Source organism: Pseudoliparis swirei, chromosome 5 (assembly GCF_029220125.1).
Source record: "Pseudoliparis swirei isolate HS2019 ecotype Mariana Trench chromosome 5, NWPU_hadal_v1, whole genome shotgun sequence".
NCBI classification, from domain to species: Eukaryota; Metazoa; Chordata; class Actinopteri; order Perciformes; family Liparidae; genus Pseudoliparis; species Pseudoliparis swirei.
In genome coordinates this window covers 8,609,797-8,636,709 of record NC_079392.1, presented here as the reverse complement: position 1 = coordinate 8,636,709, position 26,913 = coordinate 8,609,797, and the positions used below count along the sequence as shown (strand labels likewise).

At 43.7% G+C, this 26,913-nt stretch overlaps 1 protein-coding gene across 2 annotated transcripts in view; it reads left to right on the top strand.

The window, feature by feature from the left end:
• The window catches only part of pik3r3b (phosphoinositide-3-kinase, regulatory subunit 3b (gamma)), a 173,891-nt gene that overhangs the window by 44,460 nt on the left and 102,518 nt on the right, over positions 1 to 26,913 (top strand). For both annotated transcript variants that reach the window (XM_056414558.1, XM_056414559.1), the window contains 2 exons: positions 7,973 to 8,047; positions 8,783 to 8,860. In XM_056414558.1, the coding sequence (XP_056270533.1) occupies positions 7,973 to 8,047; positions 8,783 to 8,860 (153 nt within the window). The remainder of the gene's footprint in view (positions 1 to 7,972; positions 8,048 to 8,782; positions 8,861 to 26,913) is intronic.

Below are 26,913 nucleotides of genomic sequence, written 5' to 3'. Positions count from 1 at the left end.
ACACTCACATGTGGGCAGGGACACTGCCTATGTCATATTTACAGTCATTCACAAAATATTTGTGTTTTCCTTGCCCAACCACTTCCTGTAGAGGAGGGTACTTCCTGGTTGTCTCATGCAGGTTTGCTGCCGGGACAGAACACAGAAAACGGGAAAGGCATTCGACGTATTGATGACTGCCAGGATGAAGGTTGCCACTCGATAGAGCTCGCTCAGATGACTGTAGCCTCACTTAAGCCCCGGCAGTGATCTTCATCCGCTCCATCTTTAACGGGTCAACAGTCTGTGTATTTGTTTAGTCTGCGGTGCTTTTTAGCCTCTTCTGGCTCATTGTGTTGGCCTTCTGCCACATGTCCTGTCTGGTTCAGTGTTTCCAGCAGCAGCAGGAAGCTGTTGATAAACCCACTGAGCACTAGTTTGCGGTGGGAATAGTCTGTTAGGCGATGAATTAGTTACCTTATGAGCAATATGCCCATAAAAAACATATGACCGTTAGATATTTAATGTCTCGGAGAAGAGAACAACACTAAATATTTGAAAAAGGAAACCTAGAGTGTCTTGCATTAATAAGCGCTTGTCTCTCTGGTGTCAATGTCTCCTTGAAACACACTCTGGGAAAAGGCCGTTTTCCCAAAACAAAGTCTCTGCTTCCAACGGCAATTTAACACGGCTGAATATGTCGACCTATAAATATAAATGTGTCAAAGATGTTTTCTCTCACGGATTCTTCTTTTCTATGAGAGTCGATTTCCACTGTTAGGCTCGGAGCTGGGAGGGAAACCCCCGTCTTAAAACATACGCAATGATTTGGGAAAATGGCTGGCACTAATTGAAATCACGCTGGGCTGATTCTTACATAATTAAAGTGTTTGTGTGTGTGTGTGTGTATTGCACGACATGAGTAACTGCATCTGTCCGACGTCCTCCCGCTTTAATGTGGACCGATGTCGGCCGTTTCTCTTCGCCAGCAGCAGCGACGAACGAAGACGAACAGCGGACGTAATTTCCAAAGTCAAGGCAGTGGAAAAGTGAAATAAATACACACGTCAACATATTTTGAGCAGCCCGGAAGACAGATGTAATGTGCATTTAATGCAGCGGCTGCATGTGGTCACAAAGCGAGACAGATGACTTGCATTTGTTTGCGTGCAAGACGCCATCCATAGCGCTTAGCTTCTGTCTGACTGTCGGCGCTGCATGAATATAAATCTGCCTCCTTGCCGTCAGAGACCATGAAGTAGAAAGTTGAATTTCAGGACAAAGGCAGTGTCCATGCCCATATGTGAGCGTATGTGTATGCATGTATGCTTATGTGTGTGTGTGTGTATGGCCGAGTTGCTGCTTTCGAGACACCGGGGCTGTTTGCTCCGACTGGGACGAAAAGGCAAAGCTAGAAACGGTTTTCACCAACATACTCAACAGCGACGTCCATGAAAGGACTTAACTTGGGCGTAATGGCTGTTAATGTTCATTGCTTTGGGGTTGCAGCAATTCAGATGCAGAAAAAGGTCAACTGAGTTTTGTGTTAAAGCGTTATTTCTTTTTCTTTGTCTAAATTGACCATGAAGAAAAGGAAAGATTTTGGATTAAACTTGTTGATCCAAATGTTGGACCTGCTGAGGGTCCACGACTGAAGATGAATCTGCGAGCTTTCTGTTTTTAATTCTCTGGCGGATGCTTTTGGTTTTCCCATGCGCTTCGGAAAAGACTTCCAACAACTTGAGATCCGATGGACCGATCGTAACCGTCTATCTCGTGGCCTCGCAGCGCCAGACCGAATCTGAAATGCATCGGCCAGAGCAAACCAATGATCTTGCAGAATTTGATGCCGAAAGCGGCAACACTTGTACAGATGCTAAACCATCGTTGCTCATCTCTGCAAGGACACACAAGGTCTCTTTGCTACTTCCTGTCGCTTTGCCCTACGTCATGTTCAATTGCTCTAAATTGTTGTCGGCTCGTCCAATTTTGCCCAAACGGAAATTAACGGCGATGTTGGGTTAGATCCATGTACCCCGCATGTCAAGACACTAGTCGTACTTGAACTAGCTCTCAATAGTTTCTTAAAGCTACAGTGAAATGTAATCACTGCACCAAATAGGAGCATGAGGCAAGGCGCTCTCGAATGTTTCCCGCAGTCTTTTGTCACGATGTCTCGCGGTGCCGTTGTAAAGCTGCAGAATTGACTCATGAAGGACCAATGCAAACCTTCAACGTGTGCATTGCACAATGGAAGCTATCCGCGGTTACCTTCATCTTATCTACAAACTGAAGAAGACCAACTTCTCGTATTCCAGTTGGCCTCAACAATAATTGGATGTGGAGCTGAGAAGAAGAAGAAGAAGAGAGGCTGGAGAACAGTGGAGAAGAAACAAAGAACAGTGGAGCGACTGGCAGGCGGAGGGGAAGGGGGAGGAGCAGGAGGAAGTGGAAAGGCAAAGTAGAGAGGAGATTGTCATTTCAAGCCTTCACATTGGTAACAGGATACGGTCGTCACGCTCCAGCAGCCGGCAAGTCACCTCATCTCTCGCTCTACCTTTTTTCCAGCTTTTTTTCCCCTCACTTTTTAATGCTGTGGCAGAACATGAGAAATGTCTCGCTACAGCACAAGAAGATAACAGAAATCCAGAGAGAATTGGCATTCTTTCAAGAGAAAAGGGGGGGGGGGGGAGGGAGTGAAAAGAATCAACCTAGCAATTAATAACCCTTGCAACTTCCTTACTGTCCGTGCACACGACCATCAAAGTGTTTAATGTCCATTTATTTCAATAATTTTTTAGCCAGTGGTTAAACAGCCTTGGTGCAGTAGGGACCGCAGGACTCGGATGAAACGGGGTACGATAAAGAATGAATTATAATCGGCGCATAGAGTAAAACTTTTGGCGGCCCCTGTGGACTAAAGGGGTAGTGTTTTTGAGCACCAGCGTCCCTTTTGGAAAACCCCTCATTTAATGCCAACTTTAGTACCCACTAGAGTTGAGGAGTTTCCGGTTGGACCTGCAGAAGTTCGTCTGGATTTTTATTTCCGACCCAACGCCATGACGGGCATTAAGAATAGCTATACAGGAACAGACGATCTTCTTGCCGATGGTCTCTTGTGTAGACCAGATCGAATCAACATTAGTTAAAATCACCTTGTCGTAACTTTCTAAAAAAAAAAAGGTAAAATAAAGATAAACATATTTATTATTAATCCCACTCGACTTGAAACCAGTTTTCATGTCCATGCATACATCATTTCTTTATATTCGGTCTACCTTTGGGTCAAATTCTGGCAGCGGAACCATTTTCATTGGAACAGATTTTGGTTGCTACTCTTGAAAGGGCAGAAGTGAACCCCCCTCGTGGTCCCTCTCCAGCAGCTCTCCGATAAGAGGCCACAGTGCTGTCCAGACAGGCCTGGAGTCAGCTGCCCCCTGCTGCCGCTGCCTGTTACTGCAGCAGGAGAGCCAGCCTCCTCCCCCGACTGACGGAGGAGAACGATCGGAGACTTTAAAACCACTGCAGAGGAACTCGGGGATGAAGATCAAACTTGCTTATCTCCCATGAACATAACAAATGAATGAATTCCCCCTTTCATACTCTGTGTTTAAGTATTTGACCTAAATGTGATGTATCAAGAAAATATCCTAATATGTGATCTACAGAGCCCCCATAGCATTCCATCCACCTTACATCGATGTAATGCAGACATCTCAATCTATAACTCCGCTCTCTTATCTTGGTGCTTATCTTGGTTTTTCTTGCAAGTGTGTACACTGTGTGTGTGTGTGTGTGTCTTTCATCAGTTTATATTAAAAAGAGCAGTGGTTCAGTGTCTACGTCATAATGCCAGCTCCTGATCAATGAATCATTTTTGCACTGCTGATCGGAGACCACAGCTGTCCGCAGGGGGAACACAGATGTGCGAGTGTGTCCGTGTGTGTCCGTGTGTGTCCGTGTGTGTCCGAGTGTGTCCGTCTTCCCGTGAGTTTCCGTCTCTTTGTGTTCACGCTGCAGGAATGACATCGGCTCGTGGAACGTGCGTACACACCAGTGTATGGGTCCGTGCAGGATGATGCAATGGAGCATATTTTAATGACAGAACACCTCAGAGGACACACACACACACACACATTCTCACACTGTGTTTTCCCCTCTCTTTGTCTCTCACTTCCGCGGCTGTGGATGCACAGTCTTTACTGCCTGTTTATGGGAGTGTGCACGGTGTGTCGGTGTGTTAATGTGTTGGTGCCTTTGTGTGCGGCTCCATACGACGTCCATAGGAGCTGGTGGGAGGCTGATCTGCTGCAGAGCCTCATTGTTCCTTATCAGCAGCTCCTCTCTCCTCTCCTCCTCTCCTTTGTCTTCTTCTCCTCTCTTTTGTCTCTCCTCTCTTCTGCATTGGCCTCTTCCTTCACTGTCTTTTTTCCATTTGTTCTATTCTTTTTCTTCTCTTTTCTTTTGTCTTCTTCTCTTCTCTCTTTGTCCATTCCCTTTGCTTTTATTACGTTGTCCTCTTCTTCTCTCGTCACCTTTTGTCTTTTTCTTGTTTCACTTTTTTTGGACCATGTCTCCATCGTCCCTCCTGTTCTTCTTTTTACTCCTCTCTTTGTTTTGTTTCTGTCCTCTTCACTTTTGTCCTAGTCTAATTTCCTCTTCTTTTTCTTCTTCTTCTTCTCTCTCTCTTCCCCTTGTCTCTTTGTTTCTCGGTTTTCCTCTTCTCTATTGTCTCTTCCTTCTCATCTGTTCTCTCTTCTGTTCTTTTTGTCTTCTTCGACGTTGCTCTTTCTCTCCATCTCAGTTATTTTCCTCTCTTCTCTCGTTGTTCTCTTATTTTGTCTTCATGGCTTTTTAACCTCCCATCTCTTCTCCTCTTTTGTTACACTCTTCACATTCTTCACCTTTTTCCTCTCATCATCCATTTGTCCTCTTCTTTTTGTCTTTTCGCCCTCTTCTCTTTTGCCCGCCCTCTTTTCTCTTCCACTTTTAATTTTCGACTCCTTTTGTCTTTTTTTCCTCCTCCACCTCTGCTTGCCCACCTCTTTTCATCCTCTTTTGCCGTCTCTTTCTCTGTCTCTTTGTCTTTTTAATTCTCCTCTCCTCTCTCCTCGGGGTGAGATATTGCCTCTGTGATGGCTTGTGACAGTGACGTTAATGGAAGCACTGTACATTTAACAACCTTTATCTCTGGAATTTCCCCTGCCGCCTCTTGTTGCTCACACTCGCATGCATGCACTTATACAAATACACACACACACACACACACACACACCCGCCTGACACATTACAAAACACATTCGGTACAGCAGACAGGTCGGTACACCTGTAAAAGCAGCAGATATGTGTTTGTTGTTGTTTCCTCGACGAAAGATTAATGCGATTATTGGCTCGTGTGTATGCCACCGTGTGTTCGTGTGTGTGTGTGCGAGCGTGTGAGCTTCAAAGGACACGTTTTATTGAACTCGGTGTGACTGTCACTTGGCAGTGTGTGTTGTGTGATATGACACGATTGTCAACAAAAGAGCGAGGGAATAGCTTATTCGGGCAGCGAGGCTGAGAGTTGGTGAGCAGCAGAGAGGAAGCAGGGTGGGATCGATGATTACGAGGATGACAGAATCAAAGGGAGATTAGAGATGGGAGTTGGAGAGGGAATGAGGGGGGGGGGGGGGGCTGCAAGTTATTATTTTTTTGCTCCGTCCCGATGTGCGCACTCTGCGACACGCGAGACGGAAAGCCGAGAAGTGTTAACGCGACACGTAGAGACAGAAATGACATGCTGTTGTGTAGAGACGATCAACAACAGACGGCTGTTTAGTTTAATAAAAGAACAAAGACGTGCAAAAGAGAAAATTACAGGGGGGCGGGCAAATTTTTTTTAATGTCATGCGATCTACCAATACTACGCCGCGATCGACTGGTCGGTCGCGATCGACGTATTGAGCACCCCTGATGTAATCTATGCATTGTGATGTGCAAGAATGAGAAATCACCTTCTGACTCTTATTGCATCCAAGGCTGAGCAACTATATACGTGTTATTTATATGTATGTGTGTGTATATATATGTGTGTATATATATATATATACACACATGTCTATATACACATATGTCTATGTGTATATATATATATTTATTAGGGCTGTCAATCGATTAAAAAAAATTTAACTAATTAATCGCACATTTTGAAATTCATTAATCGCGATTAAAAGTTTTTTTTTCTTCTAAAGACTAAATCTTCTAAATGAACGAGTAATCACTTCAGACAGCGTGTATTTTAGACACTTGTTTAATTGTATTCTTTTTAAAGACAAAACTTCACACAGAGCTGTGTTTTCAAAGAGGCTCCTACCTATAAAGTGCCAGCGAGGTATTTAATATCGTGGATGATAAATTGTTTCTTCAGTGAAACATCAGATTAGTAAACAAGGTGTATTAGAGACCCCATTGGTCCTGTCATCTTTAACACTGAACAGCAGCAGAACAAGTGGCCTTGGTAAACTGACAATATGTCACGTTAACCCTCTGGAGGCTGGGCTCATTTTCTCGATTTTACAAAACAATGTAAATTCACCTTTTAAAGTCTTTTGCATGTGACACATCCCAGTGTTTCCCCCACCATTCTATCAGGGTGAGGCCCCGCCCTCCTCAAATGTTCTCTATAGCGCCAGATGACAGCAGAAGTAATGTACGGTTCTTTCCTTAAAGACGTGTTTGTTCTTGTATTAAACTAAACGTCTGTTGTTGGTCGTCTCTACAGCAGCATGTCATTCTGTCTCGACGTGTCGTTCACTCTTCTCGGCTCTCCGTCTCGCCGCAGAGCTCCATGTCGGCGTGTCTGCACGCGCATCGAGCGGGGCAAAAAAAAAAGTCCCCTGCACCTCCCGCCCCGCGTCTCTGTGAATATCGAGGAGCAGACGGGAGGAAGGAGGCGGACTGCCGCGGCTTGACACTCAGAGGAGTGCAAAAACTTCAACGCACACCGGAAGTAAACAAAGTTGCGTTAATTGCGTTAAAATATTTTAGTGCGTTAATCGCGGCCAAATTAATCGCATAGATTAACACGTTAACGCTGACAGCCCTAATATTTATATATATACCTGTTTATATATATATGTCTATATATGTGTATACATGTCTATATGTATATATTTATATATATGTGTATACATGTCTTAGTATATATTTATATATATGTCTATATGTACAGTATATATATAGCTATATGTCTACATATATATGTCTATATGTGTGTATATATATATGTGTAAATATATGTGTGTGTATGTATATATATATGTATGTATACATACATATATACATACATATATGTATATGTATATATATATATATATGCACAATATTGAAATCTATGCAGATATCTGATTATTTTCATGGCCAATTTAGCCACTCCCAAATCAGATATCTTTAATTCTATTGCAGGCCTGCCACGTGTTTAAAAAACAGCTGGGGAGTTTACCTGCAGCTCTAATGCTTAATGTTTTATTCATAACTTGGACATGTGAAACTGTCTTCCAAATTAAGATGCGCAAAACCATCAGTCTCACACACACTCTGGTTCAACTGTAGATGGGTGAATGGTAGACGATGCTCGTGGTAATAAGTGGCCGAGCAGAGCATCTTTCCCTTCAATAGTAAACGTTGTCTGATGATTTATGTTACTAATTTAATTTAAGGTACATTTCTATTTCCATTATGAACTCAGTCATTCTTAATTCATAGTGTAATTTTGTCTTGTGCAGGAATCGGTTTTATGGAGCGAAAACAACACATAGAATAATGATTTTCTTTACTAAATAGGTTGTTTAAAAATGAATTTGGCACAATAAAAGTGAATTGTTGACTTTACCATGCAGCATTAACAAATAAATAGTTGGGGGTGTTGTAAGGAAGAAAGTCATAAAGGGAACCATAGTTGTTGTTTTATGTAAATTAATAAAACATAATCTTGCTCTCTCTCTCTCTCTCTCAGGCGTGGAGGCGGAGCTTCTGTCTGCAGCGGCTCCTGTGGCTATTCGGAGACTCATCGAAGCCGTCGAGAAACACGGTGAGGAAATGCAAACTGAAACACAGATGTGTAGCCAGCAAATTCAATAAAGGAACAATCTCAAATGTATTTTTACTTTTGGGATGAGTATAACGTGTAGATGTTTTCGTGTGATGGTCAGATGGGTACCAATCTCATGTCTCGTGTGTGTGTGTGTGTGTGTACACAAATCTGAGGTTTAGGGTTAGCCTTAAGACTGGAAGTATGGGAATCATTATCTGCCTATCAACACTTCTGAATCTCACACTTGTGTATCTTGTTTGTGCATCAAACCGGACTGTGAAGTCAACAATCTTCTAGGATGTAACTTTACATTTTGGTTTATCGATGGACTGCACAACAACCTTATCTAATGAGCTTCAGAGGTGTCGGTGTGTGTGTGTTTTTGAACTACAGGTGAGCAGTTTCCAGTCTTCATGCTAAGCTAGGCTAATAACATTCTGACTCCAGTGTCGGTACAATAACACACAGATATGAGCTTGAGATCCATCTTCTCATTTCACTTTTTCACTTTTGAGTTTCATATTTCATTTTATATTTCAGCAGAAGTGTGTGAACAAAACTAATTTTACTCGGCATCAGTAATCTGGAGCTCTAATGTAAGATGTAACATTATTTATAAAGTTTGAATGACTGCATTTTCTTTTGTCGCATCGTAAAAGGATCACATGTTTTCAGGCTGACACCCAGCTGACTTCCTCCCTCTTTTTCTACCGGTTTCTTTTTTTACTGCAGGTTTGAACAACGAGTCTCTGTATCGAGTTCCTCCAGCGTCCGGCGGACCCGCGGAGCTGCGTCAGGCTCTGGACTCAGGTACATACGCCATTAAAATCATTTTAAGGACAGAAATGCGAGCAATTGTCAGGATTTGGAACTCTTCCAACGCGGCACGGGTCTCGGGTTATGTAGTTCACAGAAAGATAAGATAATATGACGAGTTAATTTATCCAGAGACACTTTAGGTTGTAAAAGAGGAAGAGTCACATCAGACGATAAAGGTGTTTTCATTATCTATTTTTCTTTGTGACTAAAATAGTTAAAAAAATAAAAACAAGCTTGAGTTGACCTTATGAAGTGACAGAACCTACCAGGTGCCAGGTAAATGTATTTGTGTTAAGTGTGACTAGATGACAGCAGAATACATAAATTAGGCAGCAAAGCTCTATTGTCTATGGAAGGTGAGCGTTGTCCCTCACTCTCAAAATCGTCATCCGTTAAGCCACGGAGATGAACTCTTATTCAGCGTCAAAATAATTCTGAAAAACAATCCACAGGTGCAGTGACCGCAGAGAACCCTCGTGTTCTCAATGTCATAGCTCAATGCCTTCGCTCTTTCTTATGTTCCAGGTGCGGAAAATCACGACATTTCCATCAAATGTCTGAATGACAAGAAGCCCTTTTTAATAATTTACCTGGTTTGTAAAGTATTCAATTTAATTCAGTTTATTTAATATAGCCCATTATCACAATATACACATTTACCTCAGAGTGCTTTACAATCTGTACACATAGACATCCCTGTCCCAAGACCTCACATCGGATCATGAAAAACTCTCAAACAACCCTTCAGGGGGAAAAAGGGAAAGAAACCTTCAGGAGAGCAACAGAGGAGGATCCCTCTCTAGGATGGACAGAAGCAGTCGATGCCATGTGACCAGAAGGAATCATTACAGAGTAACAACACATTCAATGAGTATGACAGAGTGTATGAATAGTTGGTAGTCGGCATGGACCACGACCCAGACCTCCACAATCCATCAGGCAGATGGAGGTAGAGAGGGGGAGTGGGCGGGGCATCAGCAGGGCCATGGCATCGGACCCAGCCAGGTCCAATGGACCCTATGAGACGTGAAAGAAAGAACCTAAAGAAAGAAAGACGGACCGTGAAGCGATGCGATCTATTGAGGTTCTCACAGTGTAGTGAGTGAGTGCTGTGTGAATGCTCCGTAACACACCGGAGGAGCGACAGGTGGCTCATCAGGAACAGTCGCGGCTCGGCTCCCGCTCTCCTCTTTGCATTCAAACCGATACGACCTCCCGCTGAGGCCCAACCGGGTCGAGTCAGTCCTGCTGCGGCGGCTGAATGGAGCCGGAGTCACGAATCCGACGGAAAGCAAAAGAAAAAGTTTGCCAAGTTTGGGTTGCTGAAGTTCAGGGTTGGCACCACCAGGGAGTGCTCTGACTCCGTACTTTATTTTTGGGAGGAGGCGAGGAGCTAAAAAAATTCAAAATTTAGGCTGCACTGTGGAGAGAGTAGAGAGGGAGGGGAGGAGGGAGGAGGGAGGAGGGAGGCGGGACACACGCCTGGCGGTGTGTAGAAAAAGGGCTCTTCAGTGCAGCCGTTTCATCCGACCCTGAACCTGTTCTCACTCTTGAGTGTTGAGTTCATGAACACTTACAATCCTGGTTTTGAGTCTGTTTGTTGCTCTTCAATGAGACAGTAAAGTAATGTTTCTCCTGCTAACCGAGTAATTCGCGGACGACTGTCAATGCCACGCTTATTCATGCCTGTAGTTTGGCTCACTTGGTTCAGACCAAGGAAAATAATATGTCTTGTTGCTTTTTGCGTTCACGATGCTGCGTTGCAATCCAACCGAGATAAGTCCACGTACGCTTGTGGACCGCCACGGGGGGATGGAGCGGACTGGGACCGCTCCGTCAGGCGTCCTCGGACTGTTCGTGGGGTTCACAGGTTACCGGAGTAAGATTGACAACTTTCACACCTGACTAAATGAACCAAACCGAAATGAGTTAGTTAGTTGGAGCACCCTGAGAAGGTTTACCTTGCTCCCAGTTTTGCAAATTTGCAGAAGTTTGACGAATATCCTAAAGACATCTTACCGCTAACAAACTACTGCATTCGTGAATTTGTCCTCAGTGAGGCTTGAAGTGAAAAAAAAGACATCATTATGAAGCAATTATTATTACAGTCTGAATTTCTACAGTGAATGAAAGTTAGAAGGATGTAACCGGCCGGGTAAACTGATATGGAGAGGGGGGCGGAGAGGAGGACTACGGTCTCAATATTTGCAAATACACACAGAGACCCAAAAATGCGCACAGAACAATTCACAAATATATTGAATTTACAAATGCATGCAGAAAGATTCATTTTCAACCAATCACATGAGCGTCATTCACTTCATTCCCGCCTTAGAGGGGCGGGGCTTATCTCTGTGGCCTGACGCCGTGGAAACAATTAACTTTTCCTTCATCCCCATAGAGTAAACAACCACTAGTTCTGCTTCATACTTGTTAAAGACTTCCCACACACAAGTCAGAACATCTAACGCCCTCGTGTCTGGGTTGATACCATCACCCGCCGGCTCACACAGCTCGCTGTCTGTCACCGACTGCCGCTTCCAGCGCTACCAGAGTAGCAGCAGTCAAGCCACGGAGATAAGCCCCGCCCCTCCATGGTGGGAATGCAAAAAACGCATTTGCGGATTGGTGCCACGGCAGGGGATTCTCAAAAACCAGTGCACAAATGTGTCGCGATCCACAAACAAATGCAGTGCGATCCACAAATAAATGCATATAAATCCACAAACAAATAGACAAACCCACATAGAAATGCATAAATATATTTGTGATTTTTCTTTCACAATTATATAAATAGTAATGTATTCACATGTGCACTGGAATGTATTTGTGAATCTTTCTGCGTGCATTTGTAAATTTTATACATTTGTGAATCTGTGTGTTTGCATCTGTGAGTCTCTCCGTGTGCATTTGCAATTATTGAGACTGATCCGACCCCGTAGAGGACCGGCCGGTTGGGAGATCAATCGAAGAAGCAAACAAGTCCAAAAAGGGGCAGGGCAGAGAATCAGAGGTCAGGACAGGCAGGCAGGGTCGGAACAGGCAGGTCAGGAATATACTCTAATAACGCTGGAGAACTTGGCACGAAAACACAAGACAATCTGGCAGAGGACAAGTGGAAGTGAGGGAGCTAAATAGTGAGGGACTAATGAGGGGATGGGCTGCAGGTGAGAAGGGCGTGAGGACCAGGTGAAGGGAATGAGGGACTAACGAGGGAGAGATCAGAGGCAGGTGAGGGGAGTTGGACTGACAGATGGTGAGACAGGATGAAAACAACTATTACAAAAAGGAAGGCGTGGAGCTAAACTGTTACAAAACCTGCCAGTCCGCCATCACTTCAAAGGACCCAAGGGTGTGAACAGAGGGAGGGAAATCCAAACTTCTCGTCTTGTTTTTGCTATTTTGAGAGTAATGAATCATTAGTAATTATGTCATCAGTGATAATTTCCGTAGAATTCCTCAGGGTCTGCTCATAGGTTTCATCTTAATGGCATGTCTGCTTCTCTTTGATGAGCCTTTTGTCGTGGCATTTTACCTTTCTTTAAATGTTTCATCCAAAAGATCTGAATCATAAGGCCCACATTGAGAATAAATGAAATGTTATGACTGGTATTTCTCTCCCCACTCATGCACATTTTTCCAGAAAACCGTCAAATCCAACTCCGCAAATCCAATCCAGTATATTGGGCACAAAGAATAGCTTTTGTGTCGAGAGACGTACACACACGGACGCACACACACATTGCCGATACAAACACACGCGCACCTGGCTTGCTCGGGCAGTGGTGGGAGGTCAGCACTGGGGCCCAGGATGTGCACATACTCCAAGTAATTGACTGAAAGGAGCTGACATGGAGGCACTCAGAGGAATTTAGCATGCAGGCTTGACACGCAAACCCACATATATGTTGAGAGCAGAGGGGTCGTTGCACGAGAGCAATCCTACGCATGTTATGGCGGAAACGCGGAGAAAGGCTGCGGAGAAATGCAGCCGCTGACATCCCCGCAGGCACACCGGCTTCATGGACAGTAGGTGGCCTGATAGACATGGACAGGTCCGATGGAATATGAATGAAAAGCGGTCGCTTGCTTGCAAATCTTTGCTGACATGTGTGAAAAGTTTGGTTTGAATGTTGGAGGGCAGTGGATTTTCGTTTCTACTCTTCATAAGAGTTTGATGTTGTTATAACTGGTAACATAGCAATACAATGTCAACAATTGTCTTTATTCTGGTTCTAGAATCTCATAAATACAACCAACTATAGTTTTGATATATATATATATATATATATATATATATATTTATAAATGTACAAGCTGTGATATCTGTGACACATCTTATTTGGTGGAAAATAGGGCCAAATGTCTCTTTGAATAGGAAAGGTTGCCGACCCCTGACCTAGGTAATGGGGTTTTGTTGCCTAAACCTAAACAAGGTTTTTTGTTGAATTCACAACTATGTCCTTCCGGCGTTAGAAAGTGACACCAAAGGGTCTGAAAAAGCGTCAGTATCAATTGCATATATTTGCATTGAGGTCATGGTTCGGGATGGTTCTGCTTGACTGAATTATTTTGAGAGTCCCTAATATCCCCCCCCCCCTCATGTAGGACACACCTTTAAAAAGATCTGTCATTGTAACCACACCCCCTTCTTAATGCTGCATAATACGAGATTGGGAGCATTTTATATGCCTAAACTGGCCGCTGAAGGTACAGACTACGGCAAACATGCTGACGGAGCGAAAAGTGTTTCCCTGAGGCCGGAACCAGAGGGTGGGTGACTACGCTCTAAAGCCGTTTATCAATTCCAAGTACGCTGAGTACAGACTTGTGTAATTTTGGACTTTGGTGTTGGGAGTCTAGACTCCAAAGGACCGGAGGACAGAGGACGGTCTTTCTGCAATTATAACAGCAGCTGACTTGGTGATGTCACCACATCAGCTGTTCTTGCTCATGAGTTTACTCCAATTATTCACTTTAAAGCATTTTTACAGTCAAACAAAATATGACACGCCTGCTTTTTTCATTATCCTTTAAATTGTATTATTTTATTTTGAATTGTGTGTGTGATATATATATATACACAAAATCCAAAAGAAAATTATCATAAACATATTATTGTATATATATTGTGTAAAAAATAAAAACATATATATTGTGTTTATCATTATATAGTCTATATATATATATATAATAAATATGTTATATATACATATTTGTATATATTATGTTTATAAATATATACATATATATATTTGTATATATTGTGTTTATAAATATATAGTTTATTTATATGTATGTATATATTATAAATATATTTTATACATATATCATACATTTTTATATATATTTATGTGTGTTTATATACATTTGTGTATATATATATATATATACACATACAAATATATATATAGTTATATTAAACATAAATTCAAACAATTCCGTCAAAAGTAAAAAGACACTGCTGGAGTTCAACAGTAAAGTTTAGTTAAACTCTTAACCCTCAGTCAAACTGATTTAACGTTATCTGTGAATACATAATAAACTCTTTGTGCTCATTTGATTCTCCAAAAAACTATTATTATTTCTCATGTTTAACCGCTACGGAGACATCAGAGCCAGCAAAGCATTTTAAAAAAGTCCTGCCGACATCAGGCTGCTCTCGGCGGAGTGCTGACCGCCCGGCGCTGCGGGGTCCCTGAGTGAGCAGAACCTCAAATCAACGGCGCAGATCTTTATTGGGCTAAATCATGACAAACCGACCGCATATCTGATTTTTAAACTACGGTCCTAACTTCTCGCGAAAAATTACATTCCGTGACTCAACAACAGTAGTATTTAGAAGAAGTCAACTGTCAGTTGTTTATTTTCTCCTCCGCCATTGTTTCTGGTTGCTGGTGCGAAATGCATTGTGGGATATCGGCTGGCCAGAGTACACACAAGGCTCCTCTGATGCATCCTCTGGAAGGTGGGAGGATCAAGTCACATCCGTGCTTTGCGAGAAGCGGACTTTGAATTGGAACATGTACCCACGAGAACACGAGTAGAGAAAAGTACGGACAAGAACGCTGATTGATAAACGGCCTGTCACAGAGAGAGGGGTCAAAGGGCCTTCAAGCACAGAGGTCAGCGTTTACCAGGGGATCTGCACATCTGGACACGATCCCAAAAAACTAAAAATACATACCCGATATGATTAATGACCTGGATCAGTGTTTTGCAGAACTGGTCTCGTATGTTTCATGGATCATTATTAGAGCATGATGCAACATCAATCACTCTGCAGGAAGAGTATCAGCGCTGCCGCAGTGCTCTGCCCCTCTTTGTTGTCTGTCCATGCTGCATGAGTTATGGAATCATGTTATGTAACGGGGAGTTGTTGCATTGTACCGGAGCTCTCGGAATTTTATACAGATCCTGCCTAATTTATCTTTGTGTGTGTCGGTGCTCTGCATATGTACAGTATTATCCGCTTAAAGTGTGTGTGTGTGTGTGTGTGTCAGCGTGTGTGTGTCAGCGTGTGCACGTGCAAGCGATTTTGATAGAGTCGCACATGCCCAGAAGGCTTTTCGAGAACATTACCTCATCGAGTTGACCTCCGATTGGTACACGGCCCAGAAGTTGCCATGGTGATAGCTGGTCTTTTTTCGCTGGTTGGTGCCGTCGTGCCCACACTGAGTGTTGTGTGTGACTAAGTGGCCATGTGGGGCATGTTCACCACTGCTGGTTGTGTGTGTAGTTGTGTCAGTGTCTTGTGTGTTTGTTTGCACACTTTGACCTAGTTAGAATTTGTATGCTGATTACATGGATGTACTAAACACACACACACACACACACACTGCAAACTTGTCAGGCGCAGAGTGGGCAGTCTCTGTTTTGGAAACAATGACTCATGTTGCCTCAGACTGTGGCAGAATGTACTTTGTCTTCAGCACAAGCTGTACACCCCGACGTACAAAAACGCACACACGCTATACACACGCAGACGTATGGAGACACAACGCAGCTCGGCCAGCTCGCCCACACAGGCGATCGATAATCATTTGTGTCGACGATACCTCCTCCAACTTTAACCGACGTGATGAGAATCCTCTTCTCACCCCTCTCCATCCACCCGATGGATGCAGCCCTACGTCCTCTCTCCCCACCCTCCCATCCACTCTGTTCACGGCTCACCGCCAACAACCAATCTGCAGCCCGAGAACCATTAACTAATCTTTTATTTCACTGCACCTGTTTTATGTTCTCGTCAATCTCTTCCCCTCTCATCTTCCATTTCTTTTTTTTCTTCACTAATTCATCACTCGTTTCTTGTCGCCTCCCCCCCGCCCCCCCCCGCCTCGGTGACAGGAGCCGTTGAGTTCAGCAGAACACAAATTAAAAGAGCTCCTCCGCTCCATCTCTCCATCCTTTCCTTCCGTCTCCACCCCGCCGTCCTTACACGTCCGCCTTTCCTCCCATCTGTCAGCCCTGCTATTGGTCGGAGGTGATGTCATCGTCTTCCTCTGGCGCCCGTCAATAACCTATTAGAAGCCGGCGTTTTTACTGTCAGCTGGGGAGCGAATAAGTGCAAACACACACACACACACACACACACACACACACAGTGCTGCATTAACAAACTCATGCTCAGTGGATGCGAGTAGGAAACTTAAAGGCTGCAGAGGGCTGTTAGCCTGTCTTAATAAAGGCACTGAATCTGGTAAAAGTGATGAGTGGTTCTTTGTCACCGAATGCAGCGAGCTCCGTGTTCTGCAGTGAAGGAGTGAGAGAGCGATGCGCCTCTTCTCCTCTCAGCAGCCTGTTTTTCTTCTTCTTCTGTGTGTTTTGTTTCACCGGGGGGAGAAAATCGAGACGCAGTGGTGTGCGTCTGTTTTTCGTCTTACTTATCCGCCATTTAAGGTTGAACTGTGGCTGCAAATATGCAGAACCATTCCTTCATCTTTGTGTTCATACGTGACCATTTTCAATTAAGTGTACGGTTAAAAAAAAATTCAGGAAGTATCGTATTCTTTATGTCGACATTAAGTCAGGATGCTTGTGGCCCGCCGGGGTGACGCTCAGGCGTGTCACTTTAATGCAGAAAATCAAAGTTCAGGTCCATTCACAGACCTGCAAGGATTCATAACCATAAGTGTTTCCCTAACTTTGACAATGTTGTACAGATGTTGGAATAATGGGCGTAGCATGAGCCTGTGGGTCCCTGAGCACAGACATGCAACAAGCCTCACCCCCAGTGGAGGCGCAGGGCACACCGACTTCATGGTGCTTTAGTCACAATTGTGTTGTTTTGAGTCTCTTTGTTGTGTCATGTTCATTTGTGAGCTTTTTGAGTCTTTCTGTAGTGGCTTTGTGGTCATTTTGAGTATCTTTGTTATCATAATACGTCTCTTTGTAGTTGCTTCGTGTCTCTTTGTCGTTATTTTATGTATCTTAGCGGTCACTTTGAGTCTTTCTGTAGTTGCATTGTGTCTCTTTGTAGTTGCTTTGTCTCTTTGTAGTTGCTTTGTGTCTCTTAGTCGTTGTTTTATGTATTTCAGTGGTTAGTTGCTTTGTGTCTCTTAGTCATTGTTTTATGTATTTCAGTGGTCATTTGAGTATTTCTGTAGTTGCATTGTGTCTCTTTGTAGTTGCTTCGTGTCTCTTTGTAGTTAATTTATGTATCTTAGCGGTCACTTTGAGTCTTTCTGTAGTTGCATTGTGTCTCTTTGTAGTTGCTTTGTGTCTCTTAGTCATTGTTTTATGTATTTTAGTGGTCATTTGAGTGTTTCTGTCGTTGCATTTTCTCTGTAGGTGCTTTGTGTCTCTTAGTTTGTTCGTGGTGGTTTTTCATCGATGTTGTGAGTGTCTTCTTGTCTCTTTTCAGCTGTATTGCATATCTTTAAAGTTCTTTGTTGTTATTGTTTCGCAGAGTTGTTATGGGGCACCTTGTTGAATGGGGTTGGGGGTGTGGAGGGGTTCTGAACATGTCTTTGTTTAGGTAACCTCAAAAGGGTAAAATGTGAAACCGGTGAAAGGAATTGCAATGAGATCAAATAAAAGCAGAATGTCAGAGTAAAGATTTTTGATTTTGCTCAAATCCAAAAATCGAGGCATTGTTTCTGTGTGATAAAATGACATCCTTGTATTTCCTATGATACTTGGAGTAACAATTATATTAGTGGAAATTAGCTAAACGCAGGTAAACACAATACACAACAATAAAGAGGACATGGCTAGTTGCGGTCGTCAAAGTCGACCACATTACGAAATGCTCATCGCACACACAGAACATTTTCTACAGCACTCCTCCTCCTCCTCCTCTTGCTCATCCTCCTCCCTGAACACTGAGCAAGCTCTCAGCATCTCATTTAATGATGTCATCTCTTGCACAGTGCTGGTGTGACAACACATACGGTCTTTGGTATATGTATTCCTCAGTAACTGCCTTTATATATATATATATATATACATACGTTCTCTTCTCTTCCTCTCGTCTCTTTTTGCTCGCCTCTCGGGATTCTTATCTCCGCCATATGCTGCCATGTAACATGAACGACTGAAGCGGCACCTGCGGCTTCAACGTCTGTCCGGAACACACGCAGTTCAGCTCGAGACGTCCTTTGTTCTCTTTTCCCTCTCGCTCGCGAACTGGCTCTCCGCCACACGTCCCCGACGAGAATCGGCCACGCTCGCGTCTCAATTTGCGTCCGTGCGTCTTTAGCAGCTCAATATATAATCCCTGCCTGCAAGGTTTGTGTACTGAAACACCCGGAGGACGTGTGGACTGTTATTGACAATAGTTTGCCAATGTTCAAAAGAGCAACAGAGGAGAAATGAGTGAACGGAAATGAATGCAATGAAAACAGTACCTTGGACATTATTCCGAATTTAACATTTCAACCATTACAGTGTTTTTACTCATTTAATAATGCTGGATTGTGGATGTTTTAACTCAGCAGGTGGCCGACTTCCGGCCATCCAAACATGTTAAGATATGCAGATACATATAGACAGACGGTAAGCTATATGAGGTGGGGCGCCATCCCTGTGCGAGCGGAGAGCGTGGCTTGGTAAGTTGAATGTGTGTTGGCCTGACACATTGATCCTTTATTATCTTACTGAAGTTTGAGCAAGTAAAAATCGATGGCCCCCAGCCACGGCTCTGAAATATCAGTAACCCCACGGTGCGGCGTATTGATAAATCCATGGCGCTGTCCGCGGTGCTGAAGTAGCAGACGGATTTTATAATTGCAACTCTTTCTCTGAGTCCCGCCCTTCTGTCAGTTCTGCTTGGATCCATACGGTGCTCCCCTCTCCCACCGACGCAGACGGACTGGAAGCCAAAAACATGCAGAAGCGATGGATCCACGGCTTTGAATATAATTTCCTCTCAAGTCATATCTGTATTTAAACTGCAATCTTAATAAGAGCGCAAAGGCAACTCGTGTGAACTCTTACATTCTGACGAGGCTTCACTCTTTAACAAAACTCTTGCACTCTGCGTCGACTCCAAAATAATAAGGAGTCTGTCAAATTCCAATTGGGGCTTTTTCAAAAAACTGTGACATACAGTATTTTAAAATGAGAAACAAATGGTACGCAAGGCTTTATGATGGGTGCAGCGCTGTGTGAGAAATGTGTCTTCAGAGGAGCACATTTACCCGTTAAAGCCAATTCTCTTTCAACTATTATTGCATTTTGGCCTTCGGATGAACTTGGAGACTTTTTTTCCCGCCTGCTAGTTCAACAGATTATTTGGCTCCTCTTTTTTTCTCTCTCCATGTTATTACTTCTTTCCGTGTCCCCGTCCTCATGTTGCATCCCTCTCGGTCCACACTGTTCTATCTGTGTGTGTGTGTGTGTGAGAGCAAAATGCCAAGGACAGATTGGTAGATGGAGAGGTGAGTGGGTTCAGAGACATACAAATATGCACACACTAAATCTTACACTCCCACGCACACACACCCAAACACACACACACACTCACACACACACTAAATCCACCACTCTCTTGTTTGGTTCCCTGTTTCTCAGAGGGACACTCTTTAAAGCCAGACCGTAGAGATGTCCCTAAATGAGCCCCGAAGGACATTCAACTTCTAATTACATCTCCAACCAATCAGTCAGTGAGTGACATGGCCAAACACAGACTATTGTAGAGGGTCAACTTTGGTAAAAGCCATTTAAAACACCTCAGAACTTCTAATTCCCTGCTCATCGTACCGTGCACCTGTACTGCCTGCCTACTGCTTTGTATACTATGTGTGAAGTGCAGTGTGATTAGCCTCAGTGTTTTGTAATGCAAAACAATTATTGTTCCACGTTGTGGTCAACTTAGTTTCTAACTCACTAAATCAAATATGCTTTGTAATAACTCCAACGACTAGAAAGGCTTAATAGGTAAACAACACACTCAATAACATATTGCCCAATACATGTTATACATGTGCCTCGTAAACGGTTGCTATAAGTAAGTTGCTGTCTTGATCTTTGACTGTTGCATCGCTCTCTTTTTTTGCAACCAGAAGTGACTCTTCTTTGATTAGAGCGACGACTGCATCAACGTCATCTGGCATGACTTCACCTCGTCTGTCGTCGTTTGAAAGAGTGACTCTGAAACGAGTGAAAAATGAAATTCGATTCAACTCTCAAGGCGGTTCAGATGATGTTCATGGGGGGGGGGGCTGGATTTAAAGGGACAGAACCCCCGTTGTCATGGTATTGAAGATATTAAAGTTTCACTTCGACGCCAAACTCCTAAAAGTGCTCCGAAAAGTTGGACATCTGAACACATTTTGGCTGCCCAGCATGCGCCTGTAGTGACTCACTATGGCGTAAGAGTGTCATCCATATTCAAGTATGTGTGTGTGTGTGTGTGTCCCACGCTAAACTGATTATTGCTCATCTGCTTTCGATGTGTGGTGATATTTTTGTATAATATTAAAGACACGCGTATTACACTGAGGTCTGTCACCTTCAGTATTCTCCAGGCAGACTGTAGATCATAATTCTGCACGGTAGAATAGAGCAGGACTCTAATGTGCTCTTTAATATGCTGACACCCGTCACGTTAGCAGCGCCGCAAAATACTTAGAGAAAAAAATTAATCGCATTTTTTTTTACATCCCAAAAAAATATATATACACAAACTCTGCAACATCTTGTTGTGTTTTTAGTCTTTATTCCTGGAGCGCCTACACTACAGCATATGACAGAGATGCACTCTTCCACATGGGCTGGGATAAAGAGCAGCGGACCCGGAAACGCTTGAGGCCTCATGCGTGGAACTTTTATCTAAGTTGATGGACGGCTTTTGTCAATTTCGATGTCAATTTTTCAACGTTAACATGTCGTCTCTTTGATCCGCCCAGAGAGTTCACCAGTGTTTACATTCTCTTCCGATAACATCGGCCTCAGCCTGAGAAATGCACAGCGACAACAATAACATCGAGACGGGAAAGCATTGAGCATTTTAGCGGACTTGAATGAATACAGATGGAGAGGGAGACGAGGAGAGCGGTGAGCCAGAGAGGAAACACGGCAACGCCCGTGTGTCCTCAGGAGCCGGCGAACCCACGGCCGATGTCTCCGTGTGCGCGCGTTGTCACGTGTGCTGTGTGATCGGTTTCGTCTGACGAGGACGCGCAACAGGAGACAATCGCTGTTTGCCTGCGAGATGGAAGATGAAGATTCATATTCATTCATTCATTCATGATTCCTCCCCGGTGTCTGAGGGAGAGGAACCACAAGTCCTTCCTTCCTGCTGCTGTCAGGCTGCACAACACACTGCAGTAGATCGCTGGAGGTCCTGGCAAACTCGGCACTTTAATCTGTTTTCCCCTTGTATATTTAGTATTAGTATTTAGTATTCCGTAGCAGACACTCCGTCTCCACTCTGAGATGCTCTGCATTGTGGACGTGATTATCTGGCACGGATCAGATGAGAAGGTCAGGCCACAAGAAACCTGCCAAGCCATTTAAATCTCCCATCCGTTGGATGGTCAGCGTCCTCCGCTGGTTAACAGCTCCCGGTTCTCGACAACAGGAGCCTTTCCCGTTCACCGGGTGGTTGTCACTAAAAGATAAAAGAATGTGCGGTCATGTCGTAAGTGAACATCACATTTTGGGATAATTTGTGTTGTTATTTATTCAGGCACATGTGGATGTCTGCTGTCTTGTTTGATTATTTTTTTTACACCATTTTGTCTGATCAAGGCTTTAAGGTGACCTCCCTTGGAGCGTCACATGTCTCCGCTCATGTCGTGTCACAGCTGGTCGTGTAGAGATTGCAAATTCAGATTGCATTTCCCTTCTAGTTCTGCTCCATGCAAGCAGAACATTGATAATAGGTGGCACAGATGAAGCAAACAATGGCTCCTTTAATCTCTCCTCCACTGTGTCGGATAGTCTCTGTCTCTATTTTGATCACGTTTCACTTAACTGTAATCCACTGCAGTGTGTGTGTGTGTGAGATGTGTGTGTGAGATGTGAGCTGAAATGCTGGCTGCTGCCATGGCAATGCTGAATCTATCAATACCCAAGTTATTTAGCGTTGGATTCCTAAAGAAGTGAACTTAACTTTTGTTTATCTCAAGGAGAACTGCAGTTTTTATTGTATGTATTCTTTTTTTTAAGTGGCAGCTTTCCTCTCAGACTGCATTGATTTGAAATGATATCTGTTCTTCGACAACCCATTCGCCCTCTGTCAGTCTCTAACTGTCCCACCTTTAATTGAAAAACTGGTGTTGGATTTGCCGCGAACAATTTTTCCCGCAAATCCTCTGGATTGCGTTGCGGTCGGACCGTTGTGATGCCGGCTGGAGCAGATGATCACACAGCCTTTGTGGTGTAATGACATTCTTATTGGAATACTGCGGCAAGGACACACACACACACACACACACAAAAATGCCTTATCTGATTAAACCACATTGCCGTCATTGTGTATGAACAGTGGATTGATTTTGTCCTTCAAATTTGCTGTGTGCTCAAAATGTAAGTTCAGCGAAAGTGCGTCTTTCCTCTGAATCCGTTCTGGTGTCACGGCCTCGGACGCCGTGCAGTACGAGGGGTCTACAGTTCAAAGGAAGGTGGGTCCGCCTCTTTTACGCCTAAGATGAGACCTCTCTACATCTACTGTACCTGTACATGCTGATTCCAGTTCTGACATTAAGCGGCTCAACAATAATCTGAACAAAAAAACATTTAAAAATATGTGTTGTGTGTGTGATGCCACGAGAACCAATGCTTTGCAACCAAATTCTGATAACGTGACGGTACCGGGGATCAAGGCTCATAACTGAGCCAACAGCTAATGTTGACGGGAATTCCACCGCTGCATCGTGATGCGTTCAGGGTCTGTAAAATTGCTTCTGTCCATCCTGGAGAGGGATCGTCCTCTGTGTCTCTCCTGAAGGTTTCTTCCCTTGTTCTTCCCAAGTTTTCTTTTCTATTTTATGTTTTTCCTGATCCGATGTGAGGTCAAAGGTCAGGGATGTTGTATGTGTACAGATTGTAAAGCCCGCTGAGGCATATTCGTAATTTGTGATATTGGGCTATATAAAATAAACTGTATTGAATTGAACTAAAGATTTGTATTGGTCGAAGGAAAATGTAATCAAAAATGGTTCAGGTACCCCGAGGATTGACTGGGAAAATGAGATATCCCGGCTTACAGTTAAGTGTTCACTGTTTTTATGTAAATACAATACCCTGTAGTTAATGCTGTGTTGATGCTGTTAGCGTTGAAGATATTCAATGTTTACAACCTGCGAGTGTTCTCATCAACTGAACATTAAATGGCTTAAAGTAATGTAACCAATTGCATACATGGTTGAGTAATGAATACACTAATGTTATTAGTTTGCTGCTATTAGTAATATGATAATAGCAACTACACATATGCTAAATATTTTCTTACCGGTCTCTCGTGATGTTTTCTTTTAGTTTACCATTGAAGAAAAATTATTTGAAAGCCGAATCTGATAGAAAAGTAACAACAGGCATAAATAACATTCATCATTATTGTTTTTACCAATTAATACTCCATATCCATTGAAAATAAATAGGCTGTTTAGAAATTAGCTTGACACCAGATGTTCACATTAAACATTTGACTGCATTCTTCCAACCGTACAATTACAAAGAACCCCATATGATTCCAGTTAGTACCTTCATTTCTAAGAGTACACACTAACTATAATCCACGTTCATCTAACCCTCTGCAAGCCAATCAACCATGTCTGCCAAATGCAATCCAATAACTGGACCCTGCCCTTGACTGTTGACCCCGGCTCCACTCCATTCATTCATCTGCCCATCTGTCAAATGATCCCTGGCCAGTTAGAAAAAAGCCTTGATTAGCTGACTGACGGGTCAACTAGGAAGAGGTGTGTGTGTGTGTGTGTGTGGCTTCATCATGTGTACAACTCATAATCACAGCATATGTTGGAAGCAAAATGAGGCAGAGGAAAAATACAACAACAACAAAACGAAGAAAAAGAATATGAGAGAGAAATCTGGAGTGAAAAGACGGAGACCGATCGAAGGTGAACTGACGGGTCAAGGTTGTTCCATCGGGAGGAAGATCGGAGAAATCCGTCAGAACCTGTCGATGCACAGACATGTACAGGGAGTGGTGATCAATAATGACCTCTTTGGGTACGAGTGCACACGCATGTAGATGTGTGTGTTTCCGCGCATCCGTCTTGTGGTCACGTTTTAGTGTGTGTTTGTGTGTCTGTCTGTGTGTGTCACCTCTTTCAAGAAGAGAAGACTTTTTGAACATCATTTCTTTTAAGATCAGTGACATGGCAATATTTACCGTCTTTTCACTCCAGATTTCTCTCTCATATTCTTTTGCTTCGTTTTTTTGTTGTGGCATAAGCTCTCCTGAAGGTTTCTTCCCTTTTTACCCCATGAAAGTTATATTTCGGTTTCTTGGGAGTTGTTCCTGATCCGATGTGAGGTCCTGGGACAGGGATGTCGTATATGTACAACTTGTAAAGCCCTCTGAGGCTAATTTGTGATATTGGGCTATACATTGAATTAAATTAAAATAAGGTGAGAAGATTGCTGAAAGAAAAAAGTAATGCTGCAGAGAAACTAGCCAAGAGCGAGAGAGAGAGAATTAAGACTTAAACTTAAGATATGGAGAGAGCGAGAGAGAGAGAGAGTGAGACAGAGAGAGAGAGAGAGAGAGAGAGAGAGAGAGAGAGACCTTTGTATCACGCTGTCTTTAAAACTGCTTTGCCGACATTAACTAGCCCAGCATAGCTCACCCCAGAGTTGGGCCTCCGCTACATAATGTTACTTTTGTCACAAAGAAAAAATATTTATTTAAAGTGGGGGTGGTATGAAGAACTTATTCACAGTCGGTTCATTATTCTCCACAGATGGCGGCGGGCATGCGCCCGGTTTGTATACCATCAAGGAAGCTAGCCATGTTCTGCTGTGGACGAGGGCGGCCGCAGAATGTTCCTCAGCCACCACCATGAAGAGAACGGGGGCATTTTAACAAGCTGAACATGTCGTCATTATTAGCACCTTGTTATAAAGTAGTAACGCAGCATGTTAGCAGACAGATGCAACATTGGCATTACATGTGTCCACCTGATGAATGCAGGTCCAATGTTTACTGCTCTTCTAGCTCTGGTTTGGTCCCCACCAACACGTAGCCAGCTCTTTAGCATCTCGATCTTCCTCTTTCTTCCTCAGCTCGTCTTTAACTTGCTGGGCAAGTGAAGTACAGTGATCTTTTTGATGATGAGTCCTGATGCTATAATTAAACAGCAAATGTGCCCTAAAATATGACACATATGACCGTAAAAGGAGCCATAAAAGAGGCTAAAAAGAGAACCACAGAGCTAAAGGCAACTGCAGGGTTGTAAGATGATTATATGTGGTCACCATAAGCGATACCGTATAATAATACATTTGGTCCATTGTTAATAGCCACATTTAAGGAAAGCAGGGCAGAAAATGAGTTTCCCCCTCCATCTTCTTGAACCATGACTGGGGGAAGCTCCGGTTTCTCATGCTGGCTTTATGTATGTTTATTAACAGTTGTCTGGTCTTATTTTGCAGTAAACGGGTCAGCAGACACTTCCCTCTCTTTACAAAGGGATTAACTGTCCTCCTTTGCAGAAAAACAAGACACACATGCCTGTAGATTCCTTAACTCCTCCGGGCTGAAGAAATTTTTCAGGCGGACTACCACTGTGCATCCAAAAGGCTTCTTCAGTGTGCGGACACAGCACATGCGAGAGTCAACGTTAGGTCCTTGGTGGTGATGTGACTATTTGACGATCAGAGCAGCGCTTTTTCATCGGCGAGGAACCCATACCAACAGTGTTAGAGAAGCCAGTGAAGAGCTTAGGGCGCTGGTACGATGCCAACCTCAAGGACAAAGATCAAGTGCACCAGCTTAGGCAGGACACAATCTGCGGCCTCGAGAGTATCGACAAGTCCCTGCTTCCCGGCAGGTTAAAGCTCTGGTGCCTTCAATTCGGTCTTCTACCCCGGCTGATGTGGCCTCTTACCATCTATGAGGTCTCTATCTCCAAGGTTGAAAAACTGGAGAGGTTGATCAGCTCATTTGCCAGAAAGTGGCTGGGTCTTCCCAGGTGCTTCAGCAACATAGGGCTGCATGGAAGAGGCATTCTGGAGCTGCCTGTGTCCAGTCTTACAGAGGAGTTCAAGTGCTCCAAAGTAAGGCTGGAAATGACACTTAACAGAATCCCGTGACCCATTTGTAGCCCAAACAGCTCCTACTCTGGCGACCGGAAGGAAATTGACTGCAAGCGCAGCTACACAGCAGGCAAAGGCAGACCTAAGGCATCGTGACATCGTTGGCTTTGTGCAACAGGGGAGAGGAGGCGTTGGCCTCGGAGAGAGCAGACCATCTTGGCACAAGGCAGCTCCATCTCAGCGCAGAGGTCTGGTCGTTGCGGAGGTGCGCCGGCAAGAGCAGGCAACAAGGTGAGCAAAGGCTGTCTCCCAATCGAAACAGGGACAGTGGATGAGGTGGGAGGGTGTTGAGAGAAGGAAGTTCTCTTGGAAGG